This window comes from Periplaneta americana, chromosome 14 (genome assembly GCF_040183065.1).
Source record: "Periplaneta americana isolate PAMFEO1 chromosome 14, P.americana_PAMFEO1_priV1, whole genome shotgun sequence".
NCBI classification, from domain to species: Eukaryota; Metazoa; Arthropoda; class Insecta; order Blattodea; family Blattidae; genus Periplaneta; species Periplaneta americana.
In genome coordinates, this window is record NC_091130.1 from 70,231,886 (window position 1) to 70,257,973 (window position 26,088).

The 26,088-nt window shown below is 34.8% G+C and overlaps 2 protein-coding genes and 1 long non-coding RNA gene across 8 annotated transcripts in view; 2 read left to right on the top strand and 1 right to left on the bottom strand.

The window, feature by feature from the left end:
• The first annotated feature begins 768 nt into the window (after positions 1 to 768).
• Positions 769 to 10,146, top strand: LOC138713437 (E3 ubiquitin-protein ligase rnf146-like). 2 transcript variants are annotated; one of them, XM_069845538.1, is made up of 4 exons: positions 769 to 1,037; positions 1,292 to 1,540; positions 8,323 to 8,368; positions 9,119 to 10,146. In XM_069845538.1, exons 1-4 carry the CDS (start codon positions 971 to 973, stop codon positions 9,690 to 9,692), a joined length of 936 nt encoding a protein of 311 aa, XP_069701639.1. In that variant the 5' UTR covers positions 769 to 970; the 3' UTR covers positions 9,693 to 10,146. The 2 variants fall into 2 exon arrangements, with proteins under 2 accessions (XP_069701639.1, XP_069701638.1); XM_069845537.1 differs by lacking the exon at positions 8,323 to 8,368 and having other exon boundaries at positions 814 to 1,037; positions 9,130 to 10,146.
• Positions 10,147 to 14,363: 4,217 nt separating this feature from the next.
• On the bottom strand, positions 14,364 to 22,763 carry LOC138713438 (uncharacterized). The gene is made up of 2 exons (XR_011335867.1): positions 22,334 to 22,763; positions 14,364 to 18,111 (listed from the first exon to the last, which is right to left on the bottom strand). It is a non-coding gene; the product is annotated as an uncharacterized lncRNA (long non-coding RNA).
• Positions 22,764 to 23,036: 273 nt separating this feature from the next.
• Positions 23,037 to 26,088, top strand: part of tud (tudor domain containing protein) — an 80,195-nt gene continuing 77,143 nt past the window's right edge. For all 5 annotated transcript variants that reach the window (XM_069845540.1, XM_069845542.1, XM_069845541.1 and 2 more), the window contains exon 1: positions 23,037 to 25,288. In XM_069845540.1, coding sequence (XP_069701641.1) covers positions 23,296 to 25,288 — 1,993 coding nt within the window. In that variant the 5' untranslated portion in view covers positions 23,037 to 23,295. The remainder of the gene's footprint in view (positions 25,289 to 26,088) is intronic.

Sequence of the window (26,088 nt, forward strand, 5' to 3'; positions counted from 1 at the left end):
TGGTGGACAATTAATATTGGCTTCTATTACTTACGTACTGGCTTTTAAGGAACCCGGAGGTTCATTGCCGCCCTCACATAAGCCCGCCATTGGTCCCTATCCTGAGCAAAATTAATCCATTCTCCATCATTATATCCCACCTCCCTCAAATCCATTTTAATATTATCTTCCCATCTACGTCTCGGCCTCCCTAAAGGTTTTTTTCCCCCCGGCCTCCCAACTAACACTCTATATGCATTTCTGGATTCGCCCATACGTGCTACATGCCCTGCCCATCTTAAACGTCTGGATTTAATGTTCCTAATTATGGCTTCTATTACTGCAATAATAAATTTAACCTTAAAGGAACCGAACATTTTAAATAGTTTGGACTTCCGTGATGATGACATGGAATTATTATTACTATTATTATTTATAGACGATTTTAACAATAATAAACGTTGCAAAAGACCAAAACACGCATTCCGCCATGATGGATCGTGCAGCAAACTCGTAAAGCGATGTTTTGATTTGCTGCACGGTTGCTGCAGCGATGGTGAAGCAAAATAATGTAATAAAAGAACTGTCTTGCTGTAGCGCTTTAAATCTTGCTTTAAAAAAACGCACGGAAACCATCGCCGGCAAGGGAAGCAAAGTGCTGCTTAAAATTTCCCTTAGTGAAATGATGTTGAGTTCGTATTTTGTTTCTGATTGTTTCTTCCTGCGATTTGTACTTCATAAATTGCTTCATTCAATAACTAATATACTTTGCAAAGTTTTAAAGTAACGTTTTTTCAATTACATAAAATCTCAAATTCGATATATGGGATATCTCCTGTGGTATGTGTGTCGTCTTGAGAAAATGGCCTTCATATGCTCATTACCAATTACCATGTCTACTGTTAGAAGTATTGGTTGAACGGGTGTAATGGTGTAGAGTATGGCGTAGAAATTTTGCATCCAATAATATAAATAGGTAATAATCTTAATAATGGCCGAAAGTAGGCCTATTGAAGGTGTCGAGGGAGATAAGAGGACTCAGGGAATCGAGAACACAGGTAAACATTTTTATATCCTGGAGAACTTGTTGCTGTTTTGAAAGGGATAATCTCAAACTAGACGTCACTATTGCTATTTTGAAAGGGATAATCTTGGACTAGACATGTCACAACTTGACTTGTACATGTTCATGGATGTGAGATGGAGATATGTCTTGTGTTTATGTTATACGTTATGCAATAAGAAGCATAAATATAATACCCAAATATGTTGATATAAATGAGGGGGGATATAAGCTTTCTTTTTTTTCCAGGCACGTCTATTCCGGAATGTGCTGTGTGTTTACAGTCCTGTGTTCATCCTGCACAACTCCCCTGTGGTCACATTTTTTGTTTCTTGTGTGTAAAGGGTGTGGCAAATCAGAGCAAGAAATGTGCAATGTGTCGACAGGAAATTCCAACAGATTACTTTGAGAAACCTGTCCTGGTAGCACAGAATAATTCAGACAAAGACAATACGGGATTTGATGATGGATATCAGTGGTTTTATGAGGGAAGGAACGGTGAGTGTAAAACTCGGTTTTATAGTGTTATCTAGAACGAAGTCCCAATGGATAGCTTCATTCTTATACTCATTATGTGTAAATATTCCATTATTGAAAGTGGTACTTTCTTATGTGATAACTATATCAAAATCGGTTATTTAAATTCTCAGAATTGATTGGGGAATACTAGGCTACTTCATTGGGAAATCCCTGCATTGGCTTCGAGACTTTCTTCACACACTAGCAGTTATTCTGGATAGATTGAAGGGAGCGAATTTTCCGATTATGAGAATCTTATAAATTGCCAATGTTGATGTAGTGTAAAGTTTGTGAACGTGTTGCTGATTTATAAATGGCCCAGTGTAAGAAGTAGACAAGTACTCAACGAGGTTCTAAAGATTTTGAAATTTCTCTCACACATAACTTGAAGCTATATTTGTTAATGCCAAATGTAGTCATGTCTTCATTTGTAACATTTTAAAATGTAATGCTGTTTGAATATTTTCATTACTCAATCAGTTTTTTTTGTACATATAGGCCTATTTGGTTATCAGTGTTGAAAGAAATAGCATTGTCAGAATGCCAAAGAAGTGTTTGGTTTTAAGATTTTATTACCCATCAAATCTTAAATAAACATTCAAAACTATTTATTTATTACCCGTCAAATCTTAAATAAGCATTCAAAACTATTAAGTGTTGATTTGGTAGAACACGGTACCAGTAGTCAATATTGCGGTAACTTCATCATAATCATCAACATTAGTTCCACAGCAAGTTACGATTTCAAATATGAAACTCAAACTCAAGAATAAAACTTAAGATATTGAGCCAATGTCCTGGTCCATAGCATTGTGGTCTATGACAGCTTGCCTGGGCTCGTGTTGTGGAATGAGTGCTGGTTTGGGTTCTCAATGGGGAAGGAATTTTCTCATGAAATTTCGGCCAGTATATGAAACCAGTGCCCGTCCAACATCGCCATGAATTTGGGGAGCAATGAAAAGCTATTCACACGGGAATAGTTTACAGGAGTTACATGCTTGAAGCCTCTAAACTTGTCGCCATATTTGTGATCACATGGAGACACTAAACTTCAAACCATGTTCCACGTGTGAAAAACGCGCGCTGAATGTTGTATGCTTAAAAGTACACTGTTTTAAGTTTTTTTTAACCTCTTTGCGAGCCACTTCTACATTTTTGGTCACCTTGTTCCTTAAGTTTCGTAACAAGTTTCCGAAATAATTGCCTCTTGTTTAATTTTAATTTTTATTATTATTGAAGTTTTGTGGTGCCGCATATTCCATGGAAGTTCGTACATCTCATGCGCTTCTAAAAATAGGGTCTATATATTTATTTTTTTTTATTTATTATGACTTATGGAAAATTAGGTACACAGGCTAGATGCCCATCAAAGCACCTTCATCACATTAATTTAATTTATAATTATTGATAATTATTCACATGGACAGCAGTTATAAAATAGGTAGGCTACTAATAAGTTATATGCTACTCATTAGCAATAGAAATAAAAGAAATGAAAACATGAAAGAGATGTTTCTTATTATGATTAAAAAATCAGAAATTTAATAAATTGATAATAAATTGCAGGGCCAAAATAAGGAAAAAGTTTTAATATTTGTCTCGATCTGGAGATATTAAATACCAAATTTCTTCTAGGCTATATATATTTGGAGAGATGTAAAATGGAATTAGTTTGACTATTTGAACGGAACCAGTATTTTTGTTGATGGAGTGTGACAGCATTTTGCCGTCACAGTTGCGAAAAAATCGCTGTGACAGATAATAGCGATTTTGTCACAGTGTGCTTTTTGCATTCAGATGATTCTTGGCGATTTTTAATGTTTCTCATCACAAGGCAACAGATATTTATGTTTATTGCTCCTCTACAAATTGATAGGCTAAATGGGTGCCATGACTTATCAAGAATACATATATGCTCTGCATTGCATTATCGCGATGTGTGGGCGTGTATATTTGCACAAGAATGTTTGGGAATTATTGGATGAATCATTCGTGAAATACAGGGTGATTCACGAGGATTTAGGCTGCTGTCCCTTATGGAGCTTATTTTCGAAGACATTCTGAGCAAAAAATGTCATATAAACATGTGTCCTAATCACAATATTTTCAAAGTTACACTAATTTGAAGTCGTTAGTAAAATGCTTTTTTTCTTTAGTTTTAAGGATAAAAAAATATTACAAATAGAGAATGAACTATTCAGAAGTGTCATTTCTTTAATTGGCTAGTGTTCTGAAGCTAAAAATATGTTGTTAATTGCTTTGTACAGATTTTGTTTTACAATTTTTAACTAAAAATTACATCATTCTTTCGCACTTATCACAAAAATTGTTACAGATCACACGACTTTAGGAACTTAATTCTTTACAGTTCAATTGTGCATCCTAATGTATAATCTTAAAGAATTTACAAAAATGACGTAATTTGTAACAATTGTTGTGATCAGTGCATAAGAAAATGTACCGGTAATTTTGTAGTTAAAAATCGAAAAAAAAAAAAATTCTGTACGAAGCAACTATGGAATTCACAACACATTTTTAGCTTCAGAATATTAGCAAATTAAAAAAATGAGACTCCTGAATAGTTCATTCTTTATTTGTAATATTCTTTTACCCTTAAAACTCAAGAATAGTGGTATTTTACAAACAATTTCAGATTAATGTAATTCTGAAAATATTGAGATTAGGACAAATGTTGATATGACATTTTTTGCTCAGAATGTCTTCGGAAATAAGCTCCATAAGGGATGATAAATACTCGTGAATCGCCCTGTATAGCAAGTGCATTGTAGCTTGAGTATCAAACAGTTGCTGATGTTAACATTTGAGGGGGACAAAAATTAATTAGATCCCATTTATGTTGTCCTTCAAGTTAATCTTGACTTGCTGTTGTCTGGACTCTTGATCTGTTATATATACATACATCAGTCGCCATCACTATGAGTCACGTATCGGTTGGAGATGGCAATTTCTTGGAGCTGTGATTTTGCTACTATAGTCACTAGTCACAGTCAGAATGAGCGACAAACCTGTTACAGCAACAAAATCACATGCCTTGAAATCACACCCAACCACTAAAGTGAAGTAAAGCATATCATGCATTCCACAAGTGACAGACGTAACATGTGGTAGAATATAAATACAAATGAATAGTGTCTTATTTACTTTAATTCTTTATTTTTATTTGGTGTTCACTCTTTAAGCATATGGAAAATAAAACATGATGACAGTTTTAAATACATTCTTATCTGTAATTTTAAAATGTAATGATGTGACGGATGTGATAGTGGTTGAGCCTCAGGTATGAGCAATACAAGTGTAGGTAATTACTGTATTTCTGCGAATTTTGGATAGTTATAAAAATAACTATAATTTATACATAAAGTTCAAGCATTGAAGACTTATTACACTCACCTTAGTTTCATGCTGAATGTTTTACAAATTTTAATAATTGTGTGACGAACATGACGGGTAATGTGACAAATGTGACACATCCAAAGAGTAGGCATTATTAAGATCATAATTAAATTTAACACAGTTGAGAAGAATGACACTAAGTAAAAACTGTGTTCTAACATAATATTCAAACTTCACTGAATGAAAAGTATTCTTAATGTAGTCAGTATACAGACAAATTAGTAATACATAAAAAACTAATTAAAAAATACGAAGTCTTATTTAAAAATAATTAAACTTGAAAAGTCTCTCACTGTTCACTACAGCAGGAGGAGAAATAATTTTCAGCATCAGATTTTTTGTAGGATATGCTGTCTATAGGCTGAGACCATTTGTAGTGATCTTGGACATCATTATCAACCATCACTGAAATTTTAAATTCATTCGGAGAAATGACCTTTACCATTTCACCGGGATACCTTCTTCCTTCATGTCACAACAACCCATTTTCTGTGTATAACATTTATCAACAGTTCTACACAGCTTTCCAGCTAACTATATCCTGGTTCTTTTGAAATGGGACTTCCCAAATCATCACACCCATTCGAAGAAATAACATATTGTTATCTTAAACATTTTGACTTGATGCATTTCTTTGTCACACATAATCATTTCTGATGTAGCTGTTTTTCTTTTCAACAAAGTGTGTTTTGTATGGTCAGAAAAAGTGGCTGGATTGAATCTTTGGTACATCGGACGTAGTGGATCACTGCTCAGAGAGTATTAAATTTGTTGATTTTCCAATATTAATTCTTTATTGATAAAAATAACTGAGATTCCTTTAATTTCTTTCTTTGGACAGTCAAATTAGGATGATACTGACACACACATACATTGTGAAATAGGGAGAACATATTTTGGACGAAGCTGATTAAAATAAGACTTCTTTTTACAGCTGTTATTCCTGTTTCCTGCTTAATAACTTAAAAATCGTCTTTGACAGTGAGCATCATGTATCTTTTCTGATAAAGGTTACATTTCCCTGTTACAGGATTTTTTATGGACTTAACTTCTTGCCTCCTGTCTAACGTTGATGTTTTTCAGATAAAAGTCATTATTATTATTATTATTATTATTATTATTATTATTATTCGTTTTGTTTCTTCAGTGATCCTGAGCTTGCTGTATAAAGTGTCATTCCATCACAAATAAACATGTCACATCCGTCATATTGTTTTTCAGAATGTCAATTAAAATACGAAGACCACCATTAGATAACCTCTGTTAGTGATGCAATAAATCTAAAGAATTGTTTTACTATATTCAAAATAATGCTCATAAACAAAACTAATGAATGATTTTCAGCTGAGACAGTCAAACAAGAATCTAATTTAAAATATCTAAAAAACGTGTACATGTTTTCAGATTTTTTAGAGATCTTATGAAGACACTATTCTTCAATAATTAAGGGTTCCAGTCAGGTGATTCCTTAATAATCATGAAATAACCATGGGCAACCCAGCAATCCAAAATTTACTTGGTGCAAACAAAGAGAAACTGCACTAAGTTGATCGTGAAAAATAGCAAAAACACAAATCTAAAAAATATATTTATTCTTTATGAAACTCTAAGGCCGGATGCACATAGAATCAGATGTGGCGCGATGCTACATTTTGCTTTACAACGCCTCATGACAGCTTAAAACTGTCTGCTCGCGACAACTGATTTGCTGGATGTGTGGGTTTGGAAAACTGGCCTAGGCTAGAAAATGGCGTCAATGAAAGAAGACTGTCTATGTGACAAATTCTATTGTATTTGGTTATTATTTCCAAAGGATGCTTAATACGCCTAAAAATCTATATGATTGAAAGAATCTTAAAATTAAATACTACTAATATACTGCACAAACGTCATTAATTTGTATGTTTATGACTAATTCACGACTCACAATAAAGAAAAATAATATATTAAATCAATAATGATTGATAGTATAGAGCAGAAAATTAGGCTTATTAAAATTATTATTACTTATTATTCACGTAGTGCTTTCATCTCATTTGCAATTTCTCACATATCTTTAGAAACCACATTATTGTCGTGATATTGTTTCAAAGATTGTACAGAATGTATCTTTCCTATACTAAAACAACTAATTTATCCTCATTAAACTCCATTATGAATAATATCCACTACACAACAATAGTATTCGTAGATAGTGAAAGCATGCACTCATAGCCACTACTAACGCATGCACAGTACACTGCAGCTATTAGACAGTCTTCTTGTGACAAACTTCAAGCAGTCATTTGATGTTGTCTCTCTGTGTCTGCTCGCAACCGTTGCGCTACGTCTGATTCTGTGTGCACCACATCATAAGAAATCAATGAGAGACAAGTACTAACAGACAAAATGTCGCATCACGCCGTGTCTGATTCTGAGTGCACCCGGCCTAATACTTTATTATGAAACTGAAGTTGTTTATAGTAGTAATGTTGCAGTTTCAAAATTTTACCCACAGGCTCATTTACTCATGGAATGCATGATATACAACTAATCCTCATATTCTGGATATTCTAGGAAAACTGACGCATGCAAATTATAGTTTAAGAAGATGTAGATTGTGCAACACACAAAATGGGAAACCTTTCAGTAGCCTCTGCTTTCTTTGAGAAGGGTGTGTACCGAATTAATTAATTAATTTAATGTGTAGAATGCCTTAACTTTATGACTTTTAGAATGCCAATGAAGTGTCGTGGTGCCATGAGTTCATGCAAGGAGATGCCAGCAGATGTTAGGGGATTGCGACATTAAGCAGCAGATTTGTGAACCAATTGTTGTAAAAGATTCTCACTATGTGAGATTTATCCTCTATACTATTTTCGAGCAGATTCATTCCTGTTTTCATGTAGGTTAATAAGTTAATCTGGCCCTTGTTAAACAGCAAAATGATTTCTTATGCTAGGATTCTTTTTGTGTTGTCAGATGTTTTAAAAAACAGAGATCTCGCCTATTGTAATGGAAAATATGCAACAAAATTGTTCAAATTTCCTGTTTGTCAGATATTTTTGTTTATATGCAGATATTGTACAAAGGACTAAATTAGGCCTATAGTGTCTTGAGTTAGTTTTCGAGGACTGTATTCATGTCATAATTTATTAATAGTAGGTATTTTCTTGTATTTCTCATTGTATTATCGTTTAACTTTATAATGAACTTCAAACAATATTTATTTTTGACATTTGCAAATGCAGTCAGCTGCACTATTTCATGTAATATTTATTGAGGTTTTCACTTGAATTTTGGACAGTTGTAATATTACTTTCTGCAACTCTTCATTTTGTTGGGTAATGTTATGAATTCTGTCCTAGGTTGGTGGCAGTATGATGAGCGCACAAGCATGGATCTTGAGGAAATGTTTAAACTGGGAGAACCGTCTTGTGAAATTCTCATATGTGGGACATTATATGTAATTGACTTTAAGAATTCGCAGCAATACAGGAAGCGAGATCCTGCCAAAAAACGAAGAATTAAACGTGATCTGAGAACTTCTGAAAATAAAGGGATTGCAGGCCTACGAGCATGAAAAATTGACACAATAAATGCCAACATTCATGCTTGAGCATAGATTTAGTAAGAATTGCTAGGTTACTTATGCATTTACTGTAACGAAATGACTTGAACTTGAGTATTCTGTTATAATTGTATTGCAGATTCAAAATTATTTTCTTAACAGATGCCTTTTTTCTGTTGATATTTCTTTTATCAAAATGTAATGCTGCTAGAAAATGGATACTGTTGATTTTAGAATTGGAATTAGTTTAATAGTGTTGTAAAATTTTTTCACAATGAAATAGGGTTAGTTTTGTGGGAGGTGATACGAAATAATATGTTAAATATTTTCTTTTTTTCTGAAGAAAAACCTGCTATTAAAATTCTTATAGACGTATGTATTAGATAAGTTTTTTAAGAGAGTGTAGTGAGATTTTTTAGTTTTTTGCAATATTTAACAGATGCAGAAACACTAAAAAATTTGGATGTTTTTGCATCTGTGTTGCAAAGCAGAAATTCGAAAATGTCAATGCATTGAACATCATAAAACTCTTAAATCATTACGTGTTTAAAGAACTAATTTCCGAAACTTTGGTTTTACTTACTAAATCTAAGGCTCTTTGCAGGATGGTGGCAATATGATGAACGCACAAGTCGAGAACTGGAGACGGCCTACAAGAAAGGTGAAAGAATATGTGAACTGCTTGTGGCAGGTTTGCTATATGTAGCTGATTTTGACGCAATGCTTCAAGTCCGACGAAATGATCCTTCCCGTCGTCGTCGCATAAAGCGTGACCTTGCAACAATTCCGAAGAAAGGAGTGGCTGGTCTGAGACTGGAAGGTAGTCAGTCAGTAACAGAAGCAGAAGAGGATGGACGGCCAAAAAGTCCTTCCTCGCAGGGTACAAGTGATGGTGCTTTGACACCAACACCAATTCCACCAACAAACACACCTCAGACTCCTGCAGGAACTGCTAGTGGCGATACAACACCAGATCGACGGGAATCACTTCACAGGGCTGTTGAACAGATCAGATCGCTTTGTTTGCGAGATGATGTGACTGCTTCTGACGACAGCGATGAGGATGAAGGAGGTAGTGGGGATGAACACCAAGAGTTGCCAGACTTTTCTGGAGCTGTAACTTCACCTTGGGTGTTGACCTTCTCCTCAGATGAGGATCAGCTGTGATTATTTCTTTTATGATACTGATACTGTGGATGTTTGGTGGCAAGTATTTTTGTGGAGTAAGGACTAGCATTCGTAAGAAAATGTTCTTAAAATATTTGTTCACTTTATTTCTTAGCATAAACTCAATTTGATACTTGTGATAATAATTATGACTATTAAAATTAGTAAATATGACTTCATTCATCTCATATCACATTGAATAGTGTGTGATGATCATTTTGTTATAAATTACAGTTTTGATATAACATGCTAATATGAATAACTTTTTATACATAGTTCAGTGTATGTCATGTGGGATATTTATTCATTGTTAAAATTGGTTTACTGTAACCATATATTTTCCATGTAACATTTTGGTCTTGATATGATTAGTATTTTCCATTTGTACATACCACATTTGTCTGAATAGATGATCATCTTATGAGTTTTATAAATATATGTTATTATTAGTGTCTGTTAAGTATTATTTATTATACATTTTAATGCTATAAAAGTACAGTTGCTCAAATTGTCATACAATGGCATTGTAATTGAGGCTTTTAGCTTGTTTGTTATCTCCATGGCTTATATTGTTAGTTTCAGGTATTTTAGTTTAAACCTTAAAATTGGAATTATTTCTTCAGCACTCTGTCCATTGTGCAGACTTTAGGAGCAAATTGTCCATTGTGCAGTCCTTATGAGAAAATGGTTCAGAATCATCTTCATTGATGTCCAGTCCCTTCCTCTAAACCATTTGTATATGAGAAATATTGAGAACAGGAGAGTTAATGGTTTTATTACCAAGAACTTAGCATTAGTTAACAACAACAATAACGACAGTTTATACCTTATCTTCTTTCATACAATTTTGTAATTGAATTTTATTATTTATTGATCTTCTGTGATATGTCACCTGACTAGGGTAAAAAAGATATCTTACATATGTTGTCTTAGACTAGGCCTATTAAGCATTTCAAAGGTTGCATGCAGTCCATTGTAGACTAATCATGATCAAAGCAAGTTGATGAACGTCAAATCTTTGATTATCAACCTTATATTCATTTCATCATTGTTCGTAATCTCTGAATTCAAGTCAGTAGTCAGATTTAAAGATGAGATTTCAGTCCGTAAGCTGGGGTGACTGTCATTCAATTGTTGGAAGAAGAATGGCACTTCTAACCAATAAAATTTCGTAAATGTTTTGAATAAAATTATACGTAATTTTGATACTGAGATGATGTTACTGGAGTGTGTACAAAATATATGACTTCAGTATTTTTTATCAGTCCATCAGTGTAGAATAACAGCATGCTTGACCATGAACTGAACGAGCCTGGGTTATAATTCTGATTAGGACAAGTTACTTGGTTGAGGTTTTTTCTGGGGTTTTCCCTCAACCCATGAAGAGCAAATGCTACTGTCCATCCAAGTGGTTTTGTCGCATCCCAGTTTCCCCACCCGTTTCTGCTGGCCCCTTTGTGAAGGTTAGTACCTGGGCTGTTAGACTCTTTTCTGAAAATATTGGTTGTACAGAATTGGGAGTCTACGTAATATTATACAACTGTTTAAAATAATAAAAAAAAAAACGACTCTGTTAAGTAATTAACTGTCATGTGATTTTCCCCGTTTTGACAATCCTGTGACATAACCACTCGGACGGACAGTAGGTAACTTTTGGCACTGGACCCTGGACTCATTTCGCTGACATTATCTTCTTCATCTCAATCAGACGCTAGACAACCATAGCAGCTGATAAAGCATCGTAAAATAATCAATTAAAAATATCTTTTATTAGAAAAGAAGGAAGTTTCCTAGTACCTGGTACTTGTTACATAAGCTGTTAAGTCAGCCATTGTTATATAATCATAAAAGATGTATATTTTCCCTGGACCAAAAATATAATACAAACTGACTAGAATCACATCTAGTAACAAACTATTAAAATTCTTTTTAGAAAGGAGCCACTGTGTAAACATAAAAATGACCTATGTAACGAGTACCGGATACTAGGAAACTACCGAAAAGAATGTTGGATATTATTTGCTGGATAATGACAAACCAAGTGAAATTGTCAACAGATATAATTATGAAATGTATAGAATTGGATCACTTACTAATTCACGGAAATTATTTGTTTTTTAAGATTGTAAACACCATGCTCATTTCACATTGTGTTTTCTGACATTACTTCATGGTGTGCAAACTCTTTGTATCTCATCAGTCCTTTTAATGCAAAACGTTTATGTTCGGGGATCAAATGGAAAAAATTTTATGGAAGTTTCAATTTCTGATGTCACTTGCCCAGCAACAGCAGCGAGTTACATCACAATATTGCTTAGCAACACCAACGAGTTACATCACACTATAACAGTTGGACGAGTCCACTTAGGCAAGGGGAGTATGGGAGTAAACAGACTATTCCTTTTAAAATATTTCGTATACATAAAGTGAACTTCTGAGTGGTCTATGTTTCTCGAACTGCTGTCGTCTATGCGCCCCCTCATGAAGTTGGGACAAATAATAGCAAGGTAAGGACTCTGCCATAGGACATACAAAATAAAAGTAAACTAACCTCTAAAATGAACGAATCCATCATGCATGCAAATGTAAGTCATGAATCATGATGATAGTTATGTTGCAAAATGGAAGCTAACAAAAAGTCGAAGGATTACTTGAGTGCATATTATCAATGGAAAGAAAGTTAAATGATAAGGTGAGCAGGCAAGTAAACGAGTTTGTGAAAGTGCAAAGGATAATCTAATTTCAAATACAAAAATAGAAACAACAAGTGTAGACTCTTGCATTGATATGGATAGACTTACTGTCATGAATGATATATTTTTTTTTTCTTATCATAGATCCATACTAACAGCTTCCCAACAAACCAATTGAGATGAAAAACAGTAATTCCAGTGTAAGTATTTGTACAGATGTCATATATTTAATAAAAAAATAAAAGAAAAACCATTAATAATATAAGAGACAAATGCATTAAATTTATTTCGCTCTCAATCCTTATGATAAGAATCAATTCCTCAAGAATCTAAATATCACAACACCTAATCAAGAGCATAAACATTTCACAAAATTGCAAGAATTCCTGCCACTTTTTTCTTAAATTTCGTGTCCATACTCTAACTCCACTTCCTCATGGTACACCTGGCTAATGCTAAGAGAGTTGCAATATGGTCAGCTTGCCATTAAGAACAAAAATGAAATTTTGAACGAACAGCACCTTCTGCTGTGAAAAACTAAACTCCGATAATAGGAAAAACAACTTTAAAGCACTTTATTGGGAAACTAGAGAAAGAATGAAGCAAATCAACTAATTGTCATTCGACAACTCTCCAGTTAAATTTATCATTGCCTTTTCATCGGGCTTGAATTTCTCTCTCTTCATTTTTATGAATTTTTTTTCGACATTTTTTTTAAATAATTTTTAGTTCTATTTCTACTAAAAATGAAACTTTTAGTTCCAGTAATTAATGTGTTTTTTATGCAGGTGACTGTCCTTTAGTACACTTCTGTATCATAATCATCATATTCTTCTCTAATAGCCACATTGTTGGCAATACTTCATTTCCCTTCTGGCTTCCCTATAGCATTCTGTCCTGGTTGAAGATACCCACTGCAATGGAGTCATTCCACATCAAATCGCACAAAATATACAAATTTTGACCTTCATATTTCTGATTGCGTTTATATTTTTTTTACCAACTCTATGGGTCTCATAAACCAACAAGTGTATTTTTATTTCCTCCTAAGTCCACATGTTTTTAAAATATTACATGTTAAAATTCGTTAAAAATGTCGCACAATGCAACATTTAAAGCGTCATATTTCTGACGATATTGATGTTAAAATTTTTTTGAAAAATGCATTTAAAAGCTTAAAGTACTGTCTTTTATTAAATATTTACTAACTAATTTTAATATAATTATTTCAAATATTTTTTTTATAATTCAATTTTTAAAACATATACATCAATGTGAAATAGCCCTATTAAAAATCTAAAAAAATGCCTACTAGGTGCACTGAAGTATTCTTAATAATTCCAGAAAAAATCAGAATGGGATCTCCAATAGTTTAATGGAAATTTAATTACTTATGACAGAATGTGCAGCGGTCGGTGCAGCAACAGTGGACGGGAAGCGTTAAAGCGCGCTAAGAGGTTTATCGGCGCCGGATAATTGACTGAACGTTGCAACATTACACCCAGTACGGATCAAGTTACTCGAGGAAACACTGCTAATTTACTTATTATGAATTCTTCAAATAATTGTGCATTATGCTTTTCAAATGTTTCTTTTCATTCACATTTTAAATTTTCATTCGCCTACCTTCTTTCTTGAAAGAAAATTGTTTTACTAAATCTTCAGTTTTTGACAACGGAATGAAAGTATATAATTTTAATGTACCAGTTATTGGTTTTAGATTATGGTATCTGGCCTGCAAATTTTCAGTGTGGTTTTTGTGCTTATTGAATGGACAAAATATAAATGACACGTTAGAAATGTTTTTTGTGACTAATCAAACAGTTTTTTTTTGTGTTGTTATAGGATCTTGTATAGGCTAACTCTCGTGGCAAGTCTTTTAACAGTATCTCCAATGCCAACACATGGACCTTTACCATGCGACATTGCAAAGAAGTGTCATTCAGCACTAATTCCATAATCGTCTTCATGTAAGCAATTATTTTTTATTTTTTTTTATTTTTATTTTTTTATTTTTTTTTGTGAACTTGATCCATTGGAAAAGTAGATGATTTTTTTTCACATCGTTGAGTTCTTGCTTTAAGAAATTGATTGCTTCGGATTGAAAAAAGTGAAAGGGATCGGTGTCATGTTTCATGGTTTCTGAGATGACATTACTTTTGTAACGAATTTCTGTATCTCCTTTGAAATATACTACGAAAGGATTTATTTAAATATACAGAATAAAGAATATAATTACAAATATGAGAAATAAAATAATACAATCAATATAAAAAAAGGAGATGCAGTAGTATTAACAAAATTTGAGACCGAATGAGCAGCGCTCGTTTTCGGTCACAGTTCAGATATAATATTAATAGGCCTATAAGAGAATATAAAATAAAATAAAGTAGGAAGTAAAATTACAATTGTACTGTATTGTGGCTTGGCATATGTTCCAATGCACACCTTGTATTGAATCTTGTATTACAAATGAATAATTTTCAGAAAAGTCTGCAATAACTATGTAATTTTCAGGTTGTACTTTTTTTGCATTCCGTCAAAAATAAAATATGGCTGACTTTTGAATGGATGATGATGCATCTTCTACATGAAAAACTTAACATGCTAGGGAGCCTTTTACTTTTGAAACTTTTCACGGGGGTATCGTTTTGTTGTATCTTTCTTTTCTTGATAGGGGATTCTATTGACATCAAACTTTTGTTTAATTCCTCAATATTAGTGATTTCTAGCACTGTATCCATAGAACTGCTAGAAGAAATACTGGGATAATCACTTTCTCTGTCCGCACTTTCATTTGATTCATGTTTATTAATATCACAGGAACTACCGGCTTCACATATAATTTCACCTGACCTATGCGGAAATTGATTGATTTTTACGGAACAAATCACATATTTGCACACTCAGACTCCTTTAAATTGAGCTTTATCAATAAGTCGCGACTTACGCGTCTTAGTGTACTTTTCTTTTTAAAAGCGTGATTAGGAAGGTAATGGATTTAGACACTTGTTATATATTACGCGATCTTTACCATCACTCATGTTGTATAGAAGTCACGTCACTGCGCGAAATTCAAACCCAAACTGATTATTTTTCTCTCATGCCATCTGTTTAATGCCATAAAGTTTACTGCCTTACCCAGTCTTGCTATCATCAAACACTTGGCTATATTACAGTATAAACTGTGAAGGGTTTCCCCCTGAGCTGACAATAATAAAATAATTTTAGATAAGATATTTACTGTTCCTTAAGGTATTAATCATTTGATGATTAGTATGGTGACATCAGATGCAACGGGGAATTTCCACGGGCAGCCTTCTAGCCTATGGCTGCAAGCAGTTCATTAGCTGGGCATCACGAGCGCGTGCATGCCTCCGGAAAATAAATTGTTACAAATGTATGGATGCCGATCCCATATTTATAAATGCAGTAGTTTACAGATAATACATCAGCGAACAAGTCTATATTTTTTCAGATTTTTAACTTGGCTATTTAATATAGTAATTTTGCTTTGAAAAAGAAATGATTAAAAAAATAGGCCAAATTTTAAATTTATTTGTGATAGGCCTAAAGTAATAAAAAGTGTTGTATTTCGTCTTTCAAATGTGCCAAACCACAAATCTCAATTATATGTAGACACAAAGTTCCAAGCGAGTTTATGTAACAGTGTGCGCATAATTTGCGTAACTTCAAATATTCATAATTACACAAATAATTAATAATTGTGAAAATAAAAAAATACGGGTCTCCTTATTTGATGTCTGGAATTCATGAAAAAAAATTCGACCATTTCCGAGAAGGTCGTGTTTTATTGCTGTGCGATTTGACGTGGAATGACTCAATGGAGGAGGTTGCGGAATGCAATAGACAAGCCACTGTAGTATCACCTTGCCTAGTAAACCTAGGGCAGGTCGTGGTTTACATATCTATGGACTCACCTAAGGGGAATCACCTGCCATACATCCATCCAATGGGGGAGTTGGTCAGCATCCAGAGTGCAGTTGTCTCTATGTAGCATACATACGTCTGAGTCCAGTATTTCATAATAATCTTTGCTTCCGTGAAATATGCATGGCCTTATTACTCTACACAGAACGTCTCCTGTAAGGCAGAGTATTGTAAGCACCATTTTGCTAACTTCAAGGAGAGGCAGTTACATCTTATCCAACATGGTGGTGAATACGATAGTCGAAGTTTAAACCAACTTAACAGAGGGGGAAAGATTGTTGGGATTTACTTTTACAGTTGAAGCGCAGTGCTGCGCAATTTATTCTGAGCACACCATAACTCAGTTTCGGTAAAAGTGGCACTTAGAATACTTTCTTGCAGGGAACGATTTACTGATGTGTCAGTTGTTGATATATTTCTTATTTTAATAATATTAATAATAATAATAATAATAGTTTTATTTTCGCTGGCAGAGTTAAGGCCATCAGGCCTTCTCTTCCACTCAACCAGGATCAGATCACATACAGAAAAATACATACCGGTATACAAATATTAACTTAAAAATAATAATAAACATAATTAAGTAAAAAAGAGAGATTGAATACATATACACTATCAGGAAATTAACCGTTGTTAATTTGATGTTCATCAATCCTGCTCTAGTCATCTTTGTCTACCCAGATGATAAAAATAGAAGGAGAAACTTATAATGTGTAAGCTGCAAAATATCTATAGATATACATTTAGACACAAGCTGTTGTAACTATGCACCTAACAGCTTTGAGTAATGTTGGCAGTGAGAGATGCGATGTTCGAGTGTCTCACGACAGAAAGGAACTTCCTGTGAGATTACAACTGTGCATGCCTGAACTGTTCATGTACTGCCAGCATGATCCTTAGCTGGATTTATTTTCGCGTGCACATTCGAGATCAAAACAAGAAATTCCCTTCATACAGTATTCTGATTATACATCTTGCATATATGAATCTGTGACAGGTTAGGTTTGGTCAGGGTTACTAGATTCATCAGAATCCAGGACAGGTGGTGATACTGCATACCTTAACGTGACTACACATTTGAATTAATTCAATTTGTAATAAAACTGATTTTATTCGTTTTATGTATTTCATCTAATTATATAGGGTCTAAACTTTTAATATTCGTCAATTTTGCTAGATAACGAAATTTTCTTTGAATTATTGGTGTAGTCTGAAAAATATTGTATCTTGAAAAATGAATAAGGAATTTTAAAAATAATTTTGCAGAAATTAGCAAAGAAATTAACTTTGGGGGGGGGGGGGGGGGGAGATAACCATAGTCCATAAACATAAATTTTCAGGAGAAACAAAAAACTATCTGTTGACACTTCAACTATGGTATTCATCATGCCATTTCTTAAGGTGTTGTAGAAACTTGGGAAAACTTAAGTATATTTATAACTTACTTTATCTCATAGAAATACATGTGTAAATGTAGGTAACTGTGAATAATGGTTGTTTTAAGAAAAAATCTCTGTGGTGGTTGAAGTGTGCCTCTCCTTTAATCTTGTCTTTATTATAGCCTGTTTCTTCTCCTTTTGTTGCTTAACGTTTCTTCCATGGAATTACTTCTGGACCTGACCGAAAAATGACTCCATAACTAACACGACAATTCACGTGCTAAAGTATTTATCTCTGAGGTGGCTTCTGCCGCATATAGTACTGTACCAGAGTCACCTACACAGAAAGGCGGAGCCTTGGGTCAGCAACACTGTAAAGAACTGTCAGACAGAGGCCTGCAATACAAAAGCATGTGTTTGTATTAATGTCGATTTTCAATGTAAATTAATCTTATAATTAAGAGAGTATCAATGAAATTATGTCTGCGGTTGTAGCAAACATTCATTGGTTCAGACAGTTTCTCACATTAGTTTTCAATAAGTTGACTGCTGAAAATACTCTCTCTACATTCGCAGATGAGTGGGGAAGACAGAGTAAATTACAAATAAATTTCCCTAAAATTGGAAACATTACAGAACCATCACCATATTTGAGTTTTCTTAGCCAGAAAGGCTCCACACTGTTATCAAACATTTTCACATCATCTACATTTCTTAAGATTCTCCACTCAGTATCCAACTGTTGCAATTCTGTATCCTTCACTAGATTTGGAAAAATACCTGCAATACTTGCTATCGATGCTACAGTGCCAGACTTTACAGTTTGCGGATTCATGAAGTCTACATATTTTATATTGTTGTTTTTAAGTGGGAATCTTTTAACAATCTGACAGCAGCCTTCAATGTAGAAATCCAAGCACCTGACTCTAAAGAGCTGCAATTGGCACTCTGTTAGGGTTTCATCTATGAGAGTTTTGGCGACTGCAGCACCGAAGTACATACTTGAAGAAAATGTTTTGGATTTCTGAAATCAATATTTTCAATTGCAGTGCTAGTTAGATAAGCCCTATACAAGAAACAATCAAATAAGTTTCTGAGGAGGATATCTACTTTATTGTAGAGCTCGTTTATTTTGGGACTCTCGGCCTGCATCTCCTTGTTCATTTTATTGAAAAATGGGAGAACAAAATCTAGAAACTGCAAAAACAGTTTTGAAAATGTATGTTGTCTGCAGCTAGTACTTCATTATTACTCACAGCATCAATGAAATATAATTTCAGACCCCCTTATTGCTCTAAAACCCTTTTAACTACCATATGAACTGAGAGCCATCTTGCTTGGACTGGATGCAAAATTCTGTGGATTTTCAAATCACAGAAAGTTTGAAATTTAGCAAAATTCTCTTTTCGTTTAGGGCTACCATTAAAATAATTTAAAATATTGTGACAGCCCCGTCGAGACTCGATCACGCGTCCCGCAGAGGGCAGGGGCACGCATGGAAGGATCGGGCGACGCGGCAAATGAAGTTGCGCGCACATCTACTTCCTGGGGCATGTGCTGTTGCGAGAGAGGAGAGAAGAGATGGCGACCGCGGCAGAGAGGGGGGGAGTAATGCGCCTGCAACTGAGGGAAGAAATCCAGAGAATTCGAGAGGTGCCATCTTCTGGACATCCATAGAAATTTCCAGCATCGTACTTTCCCGAAACTATGGTTTGGTTATAAGAGGAGACGCAAGTGAGCAGCAACAGTTAATTAGTTAGTTGCAGTCGTTGCTAGTTTTGGACAGCAAGGCAGTCTTGTGTAGCAGTAAAGTTCGACTTGAGTTGTGTCCGTAACTGTGGGAGCCGGAAGTCCTGAATTTGAGTGCAGTGGACCACAGTTGGGGGGACCTGAGTTCGAAGTTCAGTGGACTGTCTCTGAAGGTCTGGGGTTCGAGATACTGTGAACTCGAGTGACTGAGCTAGAAGAACTAGCCAAGGCAAACGAACTGAGAACTGACAGTTCTGTATTATAAATAGTGCTTTGTGAACATTAGTTAAGATTAGCAGTACATTGTTGTTCTCAATAATCCAAGTAAACTGTTATTGTCGTCTGTGGAGTGCAATAACGAATACTGTGTTGCTGTGTGGAGTGGAAATCCCATTGCTGACGGGAGTGTTTACATTCAATTATAGAAAGTAATTATTGTTGTGTTAAAATAAAAAGTTACAATATCCCTTGTTAAATCCTCCACAAATCTGGGAAATTCTGGCATGCATATGATGCGCACAAGTGGAAAGGATGACAGATACATTTCATCACGAAAAGTGAAGGAACATCATTTAACAATAATGACTTCAAAGGAATGATGACCCCCATCATAACATTCGCTCCATCCGAAGCGAAGCCAATTAAATTGGTCCTATATGGAATATTGTGAGCATTAAAGAGACTGACAATATGCTCATATAATGCTGACGCGTCTGCAGCAACCAACTTAATTAATGTTAGAAAGTTATCTCTTACATTCCCTGATGCATCATTATATTATCTTACTACTAAACATAGATGTTTTATTTTTTTGTTGATCTGTCAGTTGATTCATCAACAATCAGCGAAAATTTAGAGTTCTTTAAGTCACTACACAGATTTGAAAAATTTTCCCGTCCTATAACATTAATGGCTCTGGATTTTGTTCTTCCACACGTTATCTTCTTTGCTATTTTGCATTCTGGACATATGGTCTTTACCAGTTGGCTTAGATGGTCCATTGTTAGGAATGCTAATTATTATGTTCTGCTGCAAATGCCGCCAAACGAATTTCAGCTGAAATAATAAAAAATATGCCTAATCAAAATTACGATACTCTATATAATATATCCGCCTATAGCAAATGCGAATTCTGTAAACAGGCAAAAATTATGGAAAATATTATGTCCATGAATTGCAGACATACAGGAGCAGCATACACAACTGTCATGTCACGCTTCGCTGCTGACTTATAACTAATTATTATAAATATTATGTTCCATTCCATATTGTATTAAATTTTATGCAGCCTATTTCTGTATATCGTTTAACTGTTATTTTGGTCTTTATTTTAACCGAACATATAAAAATAGAATAATTAAGTTATTCCTTTATTTAAAAATGATTTACCTTCTTTAGCACTCTCTTCTAACTTCTTGTTTCTGTCCATGTCAGGAAACATTGATGTGATTTTTGGTTGTCGAGCTACGGACTTCTGCAATTCCTGATGAGCTTTTGATGCACTGTGTTTTATAAGGGCATCTTTACCGGAATCTATTTTAATGTCTTTATCACAACATTTGCAACAGCCATAATATTTCCCCTTTCTGCTTGGTTTTAACCACCCCTTAAAATCAGGAACATTTTCCCATTCTCCTTTATAGGACTGGACATACTTTAATTTCTTCCGCGAACTACTAGGCCTAGCTGATGCTTGGGAAAAATCACTATCCGAGTCACTGTCACCTATTCCTATTTGCACTTCCTTCACCTGTCAAATTCTTAGTACCTAATGTGATGCGATTATGAATGGCTGAATGAAAACGACTACAGAAACAGAAGGTTGACTTATCTGCATTTTAAAATAACAGTTGTTCATTGTTGATGAGGAGCGAGAAAGGGAAATATTGAAGAGTCGAAGACAGAGATTTATATTTCCATTGTTAGAAGGCAATTAATTAAAGAAACTTGCCACTTTCGCATTCGCTTAATTTTTACTGTACTCATTGTTGACAGAGTTTTGTCGATGTTATGTATTATTCTGAATTTTATTCAGCTTCCTCCAAGTGAAGGCTGCCTAGAAGATAAAGCTTACAAAAAAATTGTTGTTTTTTTTTTTGAGTAAGTGGTAGGTACACAATTATAATAAAAAAAAAGACTATGGAGAAGGAAAAGAAAAATAAATAACACAATTATAAATAATTGAAGACGACTAAACAAAATATCATTAATTCCAGAAGAAACATAAAATTTCCTAGTACAGTATCCATTTGCTATCAAGTGATTACAGTGGTCTATTTAGCACTAGTTGCAAGACCCAACTTCAAGTGAGCAGATCGCCATAGGAAAAGATCAATCTATTTACGTGTAGAGATGGTTTCTTAGGATTTTTATAGATCCCTTTACTGCAGACAGAGATACCTCAGTGACAAGAGTTTGTCCTAGACCAAACTGCTAGAATCTTTTTGTGATGGTCCCTCTAGTCCCAATCAGTAATCCAATAACTTCGATCGATGTTAGATGATATTTTTCCTTATAATATGGTATAGTGGGATCGTATAATATGTCGCATTTTTCCTGATGTACCTCAGTAGGTTGATTTTCGCATGTTTCCATCCTTACAGTTAGATCAATTATGAATCCGCTTGTTGATCTTGTCGGGATAGCGATGTCAATGCGCTTTGTACAGTAGATCCATTTGTGGACAAACCATGGACCTCATTCTCTACTTGGTAGTCTTTTCCTCGTAGGACCGATGCTAGGAGGGATCGAATCTTGTAGTGACGACTATTTCTCAGTAGTTCTCCATGAGGACAAGCTCCCAAAATATGAGCAAGTGTTCCTTTCACACTCCGACAATGTCGGCAGTGGGTTCCATTCTGAGACGTACCTGGTAGAGCACGTACTGGGCAGACATTGGCAGTCATCTTAATAGCGTCCTTCCATTCGCTGCTGGTCAATCCATTCGGTTTAGATAGCCATTTATTACCAAGCGTGTATTCTCTGTATAGAATGACTCCCTTTCCTTTCTGAGGCAACATACACCAGGAATCAAATTCTTTGTCTCGTAGGAGTTTTCGTAAAGATGGTATGTTTATCTGATCAGAGGGGTCAATATTTGCCAATCCAAGTTTATCCAGACTTGCTTATATTTCATTGGTCAAATCACTTTCTAAGCGATTATATCTGACGTTGGTTTTGTAATAAAGATTAAAATCAAGAAAGTTGGAAAATAATCGGTAGAAATTAAAATTTTTCGGTAGATCGGTAGATAATATGTGATTTCGGTATATCAATCGAAAATCGGTAGGGTTGGCAGCACTGTGCTCACTATTGGATTATTAAACTACTGCTATAGATAGCAGTGTGATCGCTGTTTTCCCCTCCCTTTTTTTTTTTTAACTTGTGTAGTAATCGGTATTGTTAATATTGTTAGGTTTTATAGCATTTACTTCTTAGATGTCATATCTTCTTTTCACATTTCGTTGAAACATAGCCTGCTATCTATTTATTAAACGGATTGTAATTTTTTAGTATTTCGGTTTCAGAGGTTATAGATTGCTGATGACGTCATAGAGTGCCGGGGAGTTTGCTCTGGAATCTAAGGTCTCCTTGATGTTTATTACCATTGCCTCATTAGATTTTTGTGTTGGTAGCAGTAATTTTTTTATTATTGTTTCGCGCCATGACAATTTTCTTGGCATAATGTCGTGTATGGTGTGGCACATGTGTTGGTAATTGCAGTGAAAATAGTAGACAGTATGTAGAAATGTGCTCGTTTGTAAACATTGAGTGAAGACAGTGTTATTGGTATTGTTGTTTCATGTTTTAGTTTGTAAAAATACAGAAAAAATGAGTATTTCGCAGCAACCGGTAGAAGTCTTTGTTACATATATTGAGAATGATGGCCCACTGTTACGTATATGGGGTCAACTGGAAAGAACACAGGCCATTTTTGTTGAACGTTTAATTCTGCAACTTACCGAGCAGTTTGAAAGAGGACTAGGAATACCATCCAGCGTGGAAGTGGGTCAACTTTGCTGTGCTAGGTACAGTGATGGCGTGTATTATCGAGCTCGTATTACAAGTCCGGCGGACGTAACGGGACAGGTTGCTGTTCGTTTTATAGATTATGGAAATTCAGAAGTCGTGTCGGTTAGAGATATCAGATCTCTGGAAGAAAGTTTGCTAAGTCCTTTGGCTTCAGTGACCGATCAAGCAACAGAATTTTTCTTGGCTGGTGTAATTCCTTTAGAGGGTGCGTGGAATGAAAATAATTTGTCATTTATCAGGCAAACCATTTGTTATGAGGAACTGAAATGCTTTATTGCAGGACAAGTAGCCAATAAAAGGTTGCTTAGAGTGTTCTACAACAATGAAGATTTCGCTCTAACTCTGATAGCAAAAAAGATTGCAGTGACGATATCAATTCATGCACAACAAATATTGCTACAGGGATATTATGGCTTGAGCACTGTACCACCTCAGTTTCCAGGATTTAGTGTACCTCCTCCACGGCTTTTGTTGAATCCTCTGCAGTCTCATACAATGCCATTGCCACCTATACCATCTTTAAAAATGGAAAACAGTTCTCAACAGAGTGTGGGAAATGTGCTTGCAGTTCGTGAAACAGTGCGCGTTTTTACAAGTCCAATGCTGGAGATTCACTCGGAACATATGGTTTATGTATCTTATGTTGAAGATGGACCTTCTTCATTTGCAATTCAACTGCAAGCAGCAGAAGGAACACTTTCTTCTATCATGAATGAGATTAACAACCCTCCTCCAACGCCATTAACACAGCCATTGATGCCAGGTTCTGTTTGTCTTGGGAGATTCTCAGAAGATCAGACATTATGTCGTGCAGTTGTTATGGCCGTGTTAGATGATAAATGCAGACTTTATTACGTGGATTTTGGAAATTCTGAGGTTATTCCACATTCAGAGATCTTTGAACTACCACAAAAATTCATTAACCCAAAAGTAATGGCGTTACGTTTTACACTTTCTGGTCTGAAGACTCTAAACATAACTAATGACTTGAAATCGTATTTCAAAGAACTTGTAACAGAGAAGTTGCTGCGTTTGCGAGTAGTACCTCCTGAAGGCCCTCCACTTAAGCAATATGGCGAATTGTATCTAAATAACGCAAATGTTTTGGATTTACTTGTTCAAAAGCTGAAGGAGAAGCAGACTGTCCAACTCAGCTATTCAGACTTACCATTACCACAAATTGGGTCAAACGATAATGTGAAAGTGTCCTATGTAGTAAATGCTTCTCATTTTTATGTACAGTTGGAATTCAATGCAGAGGCACTGAATTCTGTGATGTTAGCAGTTGAAGCTGTTTGCTCGGGTACTGCAACATCCCTGGATGGTAGTCAACTCAGAGTTGGATTACCCTGTTGTGCGCAGTACAAAGAAGATGAGAAGTGGTATAGAGCAAAAATACTATCGTCGTCGTCGGGTCTTGTTGAAGTCATGTATGTTGATTATGGAAATACTGATTCTGTTCCTTTGTCGTGTCTCCAGCGCATTGATCCAAATCTTGTTCAGATATTGAAAACACAGGCTCTGCCATGTTGTCTAAGTGGATTTCAAGAAAATACCGATGACGACTTAGGAGTGAGGTTCGAAGAAATGACATTAGAGAAGACTTTGACTATGGTTGTAGTGGATAAACTTCAGAATGATAGATTGCTCGTTGAACTATATGATGCTTCGTCGGGATCCCATGTGAATATCGGCACTCAGTTACTTAGAAGCAGTATACCAGTACCTGTCACAGTTGAAATACAGACTGACGTCGAGAAGACTCCAATAGAGGATGCTTACAATGTTGATGGTAAGTAGTCCAGCCATTCCACAGTAACGGACGGGACAGTTAGAGAGTAGCAATTTTGTAGGCCTAGTTCAAAAAACTAAATTGTCATAACTATGTAAAGTCTAGCAGAAAGCCTATACTTTCAGTCTGGCAAAAGTGGAAGCAATATGGGACGCTGTATGTACTGTAAAGCAAGCTGAAAATTGATAATTTCATTATGTAACAGATGGGACACAATTTAGACATCCACCTCACTGCTGAACTGCATATTTAAGGTAAAATTTCTTTGATTTTATTTTAAATTATTCAATACAATATGGAGTGTGGAGTGTAGTGTTATTTAATATTCTGTTTAAACGTATCTAACTTTAAATTGAATTAACTTAATGCATTTTTTCAGAATTTATTATTCTCTGTTGCATAAGTGAGGGAGAACAGATAGTACAGTTTGGGTATTGAAGGATCGTGAATTAAATAATACTAGATTACTTAAATAATTAAACATATTTAGGCTATTATATATTTTCTGTATTGGAACTTCTTTTTTTTTTTTAGCAATATAATTTATACTTTTACGGGCAATTCCACGAAAATAAGGACATCAGGCATAACAAATTAATGGGACATTCCATGGTCACGTGTGGGACATTTGTACTAATTTCTTAATTACATATCTTCATATAATTAGTTAAGTAAATTTTTTAATTAAAAGTCTTGTATGCCAAAAAAAAATGTCAATAATGACTGATTTTTTGAGCTATGAAAAGTTATATCTTTTTTGTGTATTTAGAAAATACAAGAAACATGATGGTCATGTGCGG

What these genes read in the sequence shown, in the direction of transcription:
- LOC138713437 (XM_069845538.1), top strand. Translation starts at nt 971, where the DNA reads ATGGCCGAAAGTAGGCCTATTGAAGGTGTCGAGGGAGATAAGAGGACT. An exon ending in GTTTTATGAGGGAAGGAACG is followed by an intron (nt 1,541 to 8,322) that starts GTGAGTGTAAAA and finishes ATTCTGTCCTAG; the next exon opens with GTTGGTGGCAGTATGATGAG. An exon ending in AGCATGGATCTTGAGGAAAT is followed by an intron (nt 8,369 to 9,118) that starts GTTTAAACTGGG and finishes ACTAAATCTAAG; the next exon opens with GCTCTTTGCAGGATGGTGGC.